Here is an 11,653-nt window from a genome sequence, read left to right as displayed (position 1 = left end):
TGTGTGTGTGCGTGCATGTGTGAGTGCCAGGTATGGATGTGAATGTGTGTGTGAATGTATGTGCGCATGCATGTGTCGGGGGGGCCCGTCCTTGGCCCAGAGCTGAGGACCTGACCCAGCCTCACCTCTGCCCTCTGCTCCGTGACCTTGACCTTGGCTTTCTGCTTCTTCCGGTAGTCAGCGTTGAAGTGGGCGAAGGCGTACTCCACCAGTGCCGCAAACACGAACACGTAGCAGATCCAGAAATACACGTCCAGCGCCTTGATGGCCGACGCCCGCGGGAGGGAGGAGCGGGCGCTGACCATCAGCGTGGTCATGGTCAGCACTGTGGTGATGCCTGGGGGGAATGGGGGTGCCTTCTCACTGCCCTGAGCCGGGGCGCCGGGCTCACGGGGTGGGGTCCTGCTCCCGGGCTCCTGCCCGTCCACCTGCTCCCTCGGAGGAGAGGCCAGGCCCGTACCTAGAGACACCCTGGCGGGCACCGCGGCCTGACTGATCCAGAAGGAGACCCAGGACATGGCGACCAGGAGGATGGAGGGCATGTAGGACTGGATGATGTAGACACCCCGGTTCCTCCGGAGGTGGAAGTGCAGGCTGAGCCGGGGGAACTGGCCGGCTGCAGGGGGCCGCCTGTCAGCACCCAGCTCCGTCCGCGCCCCGGGGCCACCGCGAGCCTCAGAAGGAAGGAAGACCCAAGACCCCCGCCTTCCCCACCTCCCCCACAGCCTGATGGGTCAGGGGTGCCCCCACCTCCGGGGCCTTAGAGGACGAGCTGGCCCTGCCGTAGGGCCACCCACGAGGAGGAGGAGAAAGGCTCCAGCACCGCTGCCTGGTGCGGACAAGCCCTCCAGCCGCGGGTCAGCCGCCTCCTCCCGGGCCCCACCTCTCCCCCGAGCACGGCCTCTCCCCGACCCTCCTCTGAGCACAGCCAAGTTCAAGGAACGGTCTTGCTGGGCTGGGCTTGCCAACCTCAACGAGCAGCCCCGCAGCTCAGGGAGCACCCCGCACTCCTCATGCTACCCCCATACCCAGAGTGCTGCTGGCTCCCAGGAAGCAACAAAGGACCGAGGACCAAGACAGAGAATGCGATCCGTGTCCCCACTGTGGCTGCACCCACCAGGGGTTCCCAGCGGCACCCTCGGGGGCCCGCGGAGCAGGCTCGTGGCCCAGCGGGAAGCACAGGAAGGCCAGGAGCCGGGCTCGTGGGGAGAGGCCGCCAGAGGCCGCGTTACCCGATTTGAAGTTCATCAGCTCCGTGGTGAAGCGGTAGCTGGTGATGGTGAACTGGGCCAGCTGCAGCTTGTCCAGCCCGTGGATGTGCTCCTGGTTCTCAGACCAGTAGTAGACGATGTCCTCGGACGAGTAGCCGTCTGTGGGAGAGACCACTGGGCAGCACAGCCCACCGCCCTCCGCCCCCAGTAGCCCAGCGGGGATGCCCTGCCCACGCGGGGCTGAAGCAGCAGTGACACCGGGAGCCACGCCTGGCACCTCGGCCAGGTGGACGGGGCCAGAAGAGCTGGCAAGCTTGCAGGTTCCATGGCCAGGTGACCCGTGAGGGCTGCCAATCTGGCCCCACGAGGCAGATATATGCGTTGTCTGGGCTCCAAGGCCCAGGTGGACAGGGCACTGGCCCGTGGGAGGCAGGCCAGGCTCCTCAGGCCTTCCAGCCCCTTCTCTTCCTGCCCAGCTCCTCACTCCATGGATGCCCTGAGCCAGGCCAGCCGCACAGGGCCCTGATAGCCCAAGCCCCTGCCCTCCCACACCGAAGCCCCAGGGGAGGCCAGCGTGGCCGACCGCATGGAGCTCCTGGCCTGTGTGGCACTCACAGCTCTCCAGGTGCAGCATGCACTCCTGCTCGTCCATGGGGTACTTGGCCAGGTCCATGTCACAGGCCACCGTGGAGGTGATGCTGTCCAGACAACAAGCTGGTGAGGTCCCCAGGGGTGAGGCCGTCTCCTGACGCGACAGGCGGCCACGCCCCTGCGCCTGTCCAGAGGGGCCCCCACGCCTGCTGCCTCGCACTCCAGCTCTGATGGCAAGGTGCCGGCTTCCGGGTGGAAACCGAAAACTGGTCACTTTACAGATAGCACAGGAACGCTGTTCTCCTTCAGCAATCAAGGGCTGGATTTCGTTCACTTTCTCCATCCTTCACAATGCCGGACTGTGTGGCCAAGCCGGGGCCTAGAAGGCGGGTCCAGCCTGGGCAGGCAGTCCCACTGACCCCGCCCCGTGGGAGAAGGCCGGGGCGCGGGGTGGGTGCCAAGTGTTCTGATTTTCTAGGAGAATTTAGATTCCCATGCGATCTACCTGATTTTTAAAATATTATTTCCATTTTTAAAAGGCACGTGTCAGGAAGCATGTGTACAAATACACGAACACACGAGTTCAAAGCAACACAACACACACTCGCCGGAAGGTGGAAACGGTGTCCGCCACGGACAAGTGGACACGGACACCATGCTGGACCTGGGCATGGAGTGTTTCTCAGCCAAGAAAAGCAATGAAATTCAGCAAATGTTGGATGAGCCTCAGAGACACTGTGCTCCGTGAAAGGGCGCGGGCACGGAGGGCCACGGAGTGCACCTCATTCTACGCAAAGTGCGGGATTAGGCAAATCCACAGACGGAAAGACGCCTGGGTTTCAGCAGTGGGAGGGGTGGGGAAGACTGATGGGGAAGACTGATCACTGCGTGGGGGCGGGGTCTCCTTTCGGGGGGACAAAATGTTTTGGATCTAGAGGTGATGTTTGTGCAACATCGTGGACATGCTGAATGCCATTGAATTGTTCACTTTTAAATGGTAGATTTTATGCTACGTGAATTTCACCCCCAATGTATTTTTTTATTTTTTTTTACGCCTATAGCACCAGGTCTTCCTAGGTGGTCTCCCATCCAAGCACTTCACCCCAGTTTAAAAAACAAAAGGGCATCATGTTGGCCAAAAAGCCGTATCTGCCAGCTTCCTGTGGGCAACCTCGGTAGGCGGCCGCTGGTTGCCAGGTGTAAATAGCCCCCGGCTCCTGGGCCTTCCCTGGTGGGGGGCGGTGTGGCTGGGGCGGGGCGGGGCTCACCGGATGCTGTACAGGATCACCCCGTCGGGCTGCAGCCGGATGAGCTTGTTTTCCACAGTCACGTCGTGGAACCAGGCAGACTTGGCGTTCACGATGAAGGTGTCTGGCAGCCAGAGTTTGTCCACGAAGCGGCTGTCCAGGCCCAGGGTCTCATTGGTGTGGTTGTAGGACAGTCTGCTGTCCCGCCAGCTCTGGTGCAGGAACACCGTCATGGTGTACTCCTGCGGAGGGCGAGGGGCCCCTGCCGTCAGCCTGCTGTGCCTGGGGCACATGCAGGGTGGGGCGGAGGCTGGCAGGCACCTACCATGTTCGCTTCAGAGATGTGGTCGATGCTGGCCACCTCGATGGCCAGCGCCACGTTCACGGGGGGGCCTGTGGGGAGGAGGCATGGGGCTGAGGCTGGCCAGGCAGGACAGCGGGGCGGCCGAGGGCTTTGCAGGCAGGGCCATCTTGGTGCAAGTCTGCCATGAGGCCTCGGAGGGTCCACCTTCCTAGCTGTGTCCCTGTGGGCCAGTGCTCGAGACTTGCCACATGCCTCGGGGGACCAGCCCGGAGCCTGGGGCTCACGCCCTCAGCCGGGCCCAGGGCCCTGACTCCCGTGCTCACCTCCGATGCCCGGCCGGAAGTTTCGGGCATAGCCCTCCATCAGGCCGTCAAGGTTGGGGAGCCAGGATATCTCCAGGTTGGAGCCGACATAGTCCCCAATGTCATTCATCGCTCTGGAAACGAAAGGCCCACTGGTCACAGGCAAGGCGCCAGGGATGAAGCCTGAGTCCCTTCTCGGTGATGGAACTCTGTCCTGGGCACCTAGGCCAGGGTGGACAGGGACCACCACAGCAACAGCCCCTCCGGGCCAGGTAGCCGGCCGGAAACGAGGGCAGGGCCCAGGGCCCTGGTCTCTTCCAGCAGCCTCTGCTCCGCTGCCCGCCTGCATGGCCTGGGCCAGGGGGCGTCGCCAGCCCGGTGAGCTCCAGGCTGGCCCACAGAGGGCAGCCAGCCCCAGGGTTGCCACATTAGGGTCTCTCATCAGAGAGGACTCAGGGACTCCCATAAGGGCACTCGGCCCCCTTTCAGCTCTGAGGATGAGATGTGCTGCAGGAGGTGACCTGGGAAAAAAGATGCGTGACCAGGAGGCTGAGGGCAGGCGAGGAGTGGCAGGCGAGGTCCCGGACCCGACACCGGTGAGGAGTGGCAGGCGAGGTCCCGGACCCGACACCGGGCCACGCCCAGAGCCCGCGCGAGGCTGCTGCCAGCCTCCGGCCCTCCGTCCCTTCCCAGGCAGGCAGGCCCAGGCCTCGCCCCAAGGGTCCCCCAACTGCCATGTGCTTCTGGGGCTTAGCCCAAGTCCAGAGAAGCTGGGAGCTGTGTCTGCTGGCTGCAGGCTAATCCCACTGACAGCCTGGCAGAGCCACAGGGGGTGTCCCACATGTGGCAGGCATCGTGCGCCCCACACAGCCGGGGCGGCCAGAGCACTGAGACCTGGGGTAAACAGTGTCTCCCCAAATTCTTGTCTACCCAGCACCTGAGAATGGGGCCTGATTCGGACGTAGGGTCTTTGCAGCTGTGATTAGTTAAGACGAGATCACGCCGGACTGGGGGCCCTCGACCCAGTGTCCGGTGTCCTTGTAATAGACACATGGGGAGGAGGCCCCGTGACGACAGGGCATTGGCTGGAGCGATGCAGCCGCAGACCCAGGACTCCGGGCACCAGGAGCTAGGAGCGGCAGGGGTGGACCCCCAGAGCCTCGGAGGACACGACCTGCCCACACCTCGATTTGACTTCAGCCTCCAGAATTGCAAGAGAATATATTTCTGTTCTTTTAAGGCTCCCAGTTTGTGGTCACTTGTTATGGCAGCGACAGGAATATGACCCCCTCCTCCTGACCGCCGCAGTGGGGGAGGGGCGCCTCTCCTAAATCCCCGAGGGGAATGGAGAAGGGGTGGCCTTGTCTCTCTGAGCCCTTCCCCTCTCACACGTCACCTTGGGCCCCAAGCCTGGCCTGAGGCAGGGTCTGGATCCAGGAAGCTGCCAGGATGCCGGAGGCTGTGGCTCCCTCTGCCTGGAGACAGACCCCCTGAGGTGAGCTGTGGCCCTGGCTGCAGTGAGGCCATACTCACGGGCCCTTCTGGCTGTGGCTTGCAGCGCACTGCCGACCCCTCCTCTCCTCCCAACAGTGGGAGCCACGCCCTAGGCTCCCCTTGGCCTCCTGCTCCCTCTGGGGCTGCGTCCTTGTCGAAGGCCCGCTGGCCCCCGCTCCTGCTTGTCAGCGCAGCTGAGCCAAGGCCAGGCGTTCAGACTCCACGTTCAGCCCCTTCCCCAGTGCCACACATGGGCCCACTGCGGCCCACGCCCCCACCCCTGCCCCTTCACCCCCAACAGCCCCCGCTCCTCCAGAGCCAGCCAAGGCTCCCTCTGAGCCTCTGTCTCTACCTCCTCCCCTTCCGGCCAGTCACCTGCCCCTGGCAAGCCCCCGCTGCCTCAACCAGGGTCCACAGCGCACTGGGGGCTCTGGGCCAGGAGCCCTGTGATTAGACCCCCATTTCAAATCCACAGTTTGGGGGGAAGAATAGAATGGAAGCACACGGGGGAGGGAGGGAGCCGGGTGATGCTGAGCAGTCCAGGGGGTGGGCGGGAGGTGGACGCAGCTGAGACAGCAGGGGGCCTGGCCCAGACCGGGGGCCAACAGGGACCTGGGGTTTCTGGCCTAAATGCCTGAGTAGCTGTGGGTGAGCGCGTGAGTCTCGCTGCTGAGTTTGCAGCCGAGCCTCCAGGTGCACCCCGGCCTGGACCGGTGACCCTCACACTGTACTCTCAGGGGCTTCAGAAGTCCCCCCGGGCTGCCTGGGTTTGGGAAGCACCAGCTGGGGGGCGGGGCGCCCAGGCCCTCATCTGTGTCATACATGGTCCTTTGAAGGTCGACTTTGGACCAGGAGTTCCTTAGCCAATGAAACTTACAGACCTCCGATCTCTCCCGGAGGCCCACCTCGGCCCTCCCAGGCCGTGGCCGGCCCAGGGTGGGGAGGGCTGGCACTTCGTAATGAGGTATAAGAGGGAATTCGGTGAAGTCTTGGCCCCAAATATGCACAATTAAAACTGCAGATGGAGGTCGCCCTGAAGGTCGGATGTAAAGGGATTCAAAACCGGCTTTATTTTTGGACTGGCCCAGCTGCCACCCTGTGACAGCGGCAGCCCGGAACGAGGTCGTCAGGAGACGCTGTCCTTCCCGGGCCGCGGGGTGTTGGCACAGGCAGGCACATCCCCTCCACCTGCGTCGCGGGCCCATGCGGGACGCAAGGGCGAGGCCCGGAGGACCCCCCGGCCCAAGGCTGCCAGGAAGCGGCAAGAGGCCAGTCGATTCCTTGGTGAGGAGGGGCGGGCTCCCCCCACGCCCCCTGTCACCTGGGACAGGGCCGGTCATTTTCCAGCTGAGATGTGGAGGGCCGGAGCGCCGAGGGCGATGTGCTGCCCTGTAGCCTGGGTGCGGGAGCTCCGCATGTGGTGAGAACGTGGGGGCTCTGGACAGCACCACAGGAGAGAGCTTCTGACTCATCCGACAGCCTGGCGCCCAGCGGTGGCCTAGGGGACACACGCCAGGCCCAAACTCCTAGGGTGGAGCAGCCACCACAAAATCACAGGCAGCTTCCGTCCTGAGCTCTGGGTGTCAACCTCCCTTTCTCTCCCAGCCCCACTGAGAAACACACCCACCCCTGTCACTCGTCTGTGCCTCTGGGGACAGAAGAGGAAGGTGGGTGTAGCTGAGTGAAGCAGCAGGTCCTCCTCCCTCTGACGACCCCGCTGCCACACACACACACACACACACACACACACACACATGCACGCAACGCACACATGAGCCCACGGGGCCCTGACGGCTGTTTTCAGAGCAACACCAGCCACGCTGGCATCTCAGTTACCAAGGCAAAGAGGAAGACCGTGACGAGCACACCGTGAGCTGCCGGCACAGCTTCTCCAGGGAGACGGAGGTGCCAGCAGCAGAGGAGGGCCACCCACTCAGTGTGCAGCTGGTGAGCTCGGTGCCCACGGCATGAGTGGATCTCCGGACTCGGGGGGGCGTGGCTTCGTCGGGCCCCCCCAGCACCACGCAGGACAGCCCTTGCCGCCCCACCGAGCCTCTCCCACCAGGAGCCCCTGGGCTCCCGACTGCGCAGCGGCAGCCAGAATGGGCCCTTCCGTTACTCCCACTGTCCACGCTGCTGCGGGCTGAGGACCTAGATGCCGAAGGGACGGGGGTGCAGACCTTCTGGTTTCTGGAGGGACACGACCTGATGGAAGGAGGCCCTAGCGGACAGCGCCGCGCCGTCTGCAGGCCACCTACGGAGGCCCGCAAAGCCCGGAGCTCTCCTCTGGTCAGGCGGCGGCCTGATGACCTGTCCGCACAAACAGGCACATCCCTCACCCAACGCACAGGTGCCAGAGGGGCCGGAGATCAGAACGTTTCAGTTTTAGAAAGGTGGCGGGGCGCGTGTGCGTGCGTGGCAGGCTCTGGAGAACTTCCCGTAGGATGTGCATGAAGACGCCCGGAAACGGGCTGAATGAAGAGAAATGAGCCTCGTGCGCAGCAGGACGGGCCTTCCCGCCAAGGAGTTTCGCAGTCAGGCCCGGGCTAAGGCGTGGGGTTCAGAGCGGCCTGGATTTCAGGATCGTTTAAGTGGCCGTGGGCTCCGCTAGCGCCTCAAGCCTTGGACCTTCCCGGTCCAGCCAAGTAGGAACGGACAAAAGAGCACGGCCCTCTGGAGGACAGGCCACGTCAGCACTGCCCAGGGTCTTGGGCACCGCGGCCACCCCACGGCGGGCCCAGGCTTCCTGGCCCTGGCCCCACCCCACCAAGGACACACGGGCCACAGCCCGCACGTCCGAGTGTGAGCTGCCCACGTGCTCACAGCCAAACGCGGCTGCTGTCCCACCACTGCCGGCTCTGAAGCCTTGGACATCGGCCGGCCGACCCTGCCGGCCAGGACTAGCTGGGAGCCGTTTCTGCCCCGGCATCTCTGCGGACACTTGTACCAAGTTAGCTGTCAACAAGGCCCCTCACAGCTCCCATGGAAGGTGGCCGGGCTCCGTGCTCAGGACGCCAGGTGGCCAGGAGCCCATGTCACGTCCCCAGAGAGGAGACGAGTGAGCCGGGATGGTGCTGGTCCCTGGAAGCCGGAGGGAGGGAGCCCCAGGCCCAGGACGCCTCCCTTCTTACCCTCCTCCTTCTCTGCGACGGCAGGGCCCGCGCCCCTCCCCAGAGTTAGAAAGAAACCCCAGCCCTTCCCGCTGCCCGGGAGCCCGCCTGCCTTCCACCTGCGCACTGTGGAGCTCAGTGGGTGCCATTTGCAACGGTCCCCGAAAGGCGACCCACCGCATCCCGGCCGCGCTCTTCACAAGCACGCACAGCGCACCGCGGCGAGGACGTGCCTTCCTGTCCTGCAGACCCGCGCTCGCCCCCGTGCCCGGGACCGCTCCCTCCCTCCGGCCCGCAGCTCCCGCCAGCCGAGCGCGCAGCCCGCGCCTGGAGGGAACCGCCAGCCGGCCGCCGGCCAAATGCCCGCCGGGGCCTTGAACCCGGAGCTCGCCACGCGCGCCGGGGCTCCGGGGACACCCCGGAGCGGCTCCGACGCCCTCGTCCCGCCTCGCGGCGCCGGGTCAGCACCGGAACGGCGGACAGCGCCGGGGTCCGGAGAGGAGGGGGAGCCTCGAAGGGGGCGAGGGCAGACGCCGGGGCGGCCGGGGATGGGCACCGACGCGGGGGGAAGAAGCCGGGGGTCTGCTCCACCCCAGCAGCCCGGTCTCGGCCTCGGCGCGGCCGGACCCCAGCGCTCGCTCACCTGGTGCCGCGATGCTGCTGCGCGCAGAGCAGGAGGAGCGGGGGCAGCAGCCAGGCCAGCGCGTCCATGGCCTCCGGCCGCTCGGCGCTGGACGGGCGCGGCGCCGAAATCCGGCAGGTCGCGGACGCTCGCGAAGTTGCTTCCCCGGCGGCCGCGGCGGCGCCACAGGCGGGCGGGAGCGGGAGGGCGCGCGGCGCGGGCGCGAGGGCGGAGGAGCGCGGAGCCCGGAGCCGCCCCGCCCGGATCCCGGCCGCCGCCCCACCTGCCGCCGCGCCCGCCCCGCGCCGCAGCCCGCCGGTCCCTCCCGCCCCCGGCCGCGAGGGCCGCCCCCTCCGGCTCGAGCCGCCCCGCCTGGCCGAGCCCCTTCCCGCGGGCGCGCTGGGGGGGCCGGGGTCTGGCACTCCGCATCCGACCCTGCTGCCCTTGCGGGCCACGAACGTCCGTCTGCGCGTCTGCCTGGGAGGCGACCCAGGCGCACGACCGGCGGGAACGCAGCACCCCGCTGCCAGGCCAGGCGCCTGCGGACCGAAGGACAAGTAGAACCGAGTCCTCGAGTTTGCCCTGGCCTGTCGAGCTGACAGCCCCCCGGGGGGACCTACTTCCCGCAGCGCAGGAGGGGACCAGCGTCCCTGCGCCGTTACCTTCCACTGGCACAGACCCCCAGGAGCAGTTTCTTCCAAAATACACTCAGCCAAGCAATGCAGCTCGCCAGCAGTTCTGCCCACCCTCGACTGAGGGGATGGGAGAGAAAAAGCGGGGTGGGCACTGTCGCTGCTTTGCTCTGGTTCTGTGGTCAGAACCCTGCCCTGGCCACTGAATACAGGGACTTCTTCGCCAGGCTCGGCTCCGTCACACCTGTCCACAGCCTCTGGAAGGGCACCGCAGGTGGCTGGGCTCCACGGTGACATCCACCCTCCATGCTGCCCCCCAAAGCCAAAACAGTCAAGGCCTCGCGCATTTTCTGTTTTAATTCTTCTGAACATAGAATTCTGCATCGGTTTCCTCCCAAAAACGCTGATCACAAACCTTAAACGTGGGTCTCGTTTATTTACTTCTGGACTCGCTATCAGCTGACCACAGAAAGTTAACTTCTCGTGAAAACACTTGAAAACAGGCAAATGTGTCCTGGGGTAGGTCAAGTCCCCTGGGATGACTGCGGACACTGGCCAGAGCAGGGGCAGGTGGAGGGACGTGTAGACAGGGCTTTGCTGCTGGGAATTTGCACCCCAATCCTGACTGCCAAGGACCGAAGGAGGGCCTGGTCCCAGCTTTCGTTCCCAAAGCCAGGAACAGGCTCTGAGAAAACCAGTCCAGTCTGTGAGTGCCTCCCCACCAGGGCCACGCAGAGGTGGGTCCTTCCGGTTCGGAAGCGCCAGGTGTGTGCCTGCACCAGCCTGCGGCCCGTGGCCTCACTCCCATCTATCCATCTGACGGCCTTGCCGGGAGACCAAGGGGTTAATTCCTGACAAAGCGCCTAGAGCTGGCCTGGCTGCCGGCAAAAGCTGAGAGAGTCTCCAAGGATTATTTTCATTATCGCCTCACGTGAGAAAGGGACCTCGCCTGCCGCCTTCTTCAGTGCCGCTCGCATCTAAGCCTCTGGCACGTGCTAGGTGCTTGATAAACGTGGCAGAGCACACGGCTCGGTCTCTGACAGCCGGCGCCACGGGCCTTGCTGCCCGCGCATCACAGAGCGTGCCACCTCCTGCCGCTCGGCCCAGCGTCGGGGCCACGCTGTGGGGCCAGGTCTCTGCGCTGGGCCAGGCGCCTGTCGCCGGGGTCACTGTCACTCTCCTCGCGATACTGAGAAGACCCAGGTGCCGATAGCCTCTGAGAAGCCGTGATGACCTTGAACCACTTGATTCGGTGAGTTTGGGGGAACCAGACTATTGCTACTTTCCTCACGCCCCTCTGTGATCTGAGGCACAAAGTCAATTTGACTTGTCACTGAGGAGCACTGCTGAGCCACAGCTCTGTTGTTTAGTGGCATCGAATTGACCCCTCTCCCTCAGGCATGTTTCAAAAGCCCGAGTAGAGAGGCGAAGTCACCAGCAGAGCCCTGGGTCACAGCAGCCACCGTCCCTCACCGGAACGCCCAGGATATTCACCAAGCTTCCGTGGAAGGCCTGTTTTCTTCCCCGGAGTCTGCAAGTTTCATCTGAGCGCTAATCGTCCCTAATCGGTTTTGGTTTGGATCTGGAGAATGGGAATTTTCATCATTCTTTCTTCGCATTTTTTGAGAATCAGTGTGTGGCATTTCTGAACTTCGGTCCCATGCCACAGACACGTGTAACCGGTTTCCATCCCCACTGGCAGCTCCACGCAGACACGCTCCGGCGATGGACAAGCCACTCTGGGACTTTCAGGAAACAGACCTCGGCCCACCAAGGTGAGCCCCGGGGCGCCGACCCACACCAGTGAGGTGGAAACAGCTCACTTTGCTCCTGCGTTGAATTCGGGACGCGCTCCCGGAGACAGGGTCTCGTCCGTGGCCCAGCTCTGCCCTTCACTGGCTGTGTGACCTTGAAGGGAATTTTTCCTGGCTTCGTTTGCAGAAGGAGGATGTGACAGTAGCCACTGTCCTCATGTCAGAAACACACGAGGCTGACTCGGTTCAGAAGACTCAGCTTCCTCACGGAGGATAAACGGCCATTCGCCGGATCCACCTTGTCAGTGCTCAGGCTGCCTCCCGTCTCTGGAAAGTACTGGATGTCACTCCCTGTGCTTATTTCACTCCTGTTAGTTTTGGAGGGG

The 11,653-nt window shown here is 64.3% G+C and overlaps 1 protein-coding gene across 1 annotated transcript in view; it reads right to left on the bottom strand.

Moving 5' to 3' along the window:
- GABRD (gamma-aminobutyric acid type A receptor subunit delta) overlaps nucleotides 1–9,034 on the bottom strand; it is a 16,164-nt gene extending 7,130 nt beyond the window's left edge. The window contains exons 1-8 of the mRNA XM_039876919.1: nucleotides 8,903–9,034; nucleotides 3,677–3,789; nucleotides 3,375–3,442; nucleotides 3,071–3,291; nucleotides 1,827–1,909; nucleotides 1,233–1,370; nucleotides 461–616; nucleotides 28–337 (exon numbers count right to left, since the gene is read on the bottom strand). Of these exons, the coding sequence (XP_039732853.1) occupies nucleotides 28–337; nucleotides 461–616; nucleotides 1,233–1,370; nucleotides 1,827–1,909; nucleotides 3,071–3,291; nucleotides 3,375–3,442; nucleotides 3,677–3,789; nucleotides 8,903–8,970 (1,157 nt within the window). The 5' untranslated portion in view covers nucleotides 8,971–9,034. The remainder of the gene's footprint in view (nucleotides 1–27; nucleotides 338–460; nucleotides 617–1,232; nucleotides 1,371–1,826; nucleotides 1,910–3,070; nucleotides 3,292–3,374; nucleotides 3,443–3,676; nucleotides 3,790–8,902) is intronic.
- Between the last annotated feature and the right edge of the window lie 2,619 nt (nucleotides 9,035–11,653).

This window comes from Pteropus medius, unplaced genomic scaffold (assembly GCF_902729225.1).
Source record: "Pteropus medius unplaced genomic scaffold, Ma_sr-lr_union100, whole genome shotgun sequence".
Lineage (NCBI taxonomy): Eukaryota > Metazoa > Chordata > Mammalia > Chiroptera > Pteropodidae > Pteropus > Pteropus medius.
This window is presented reverse-complemented; position numbering and strand designations above follow the sequence as displayed.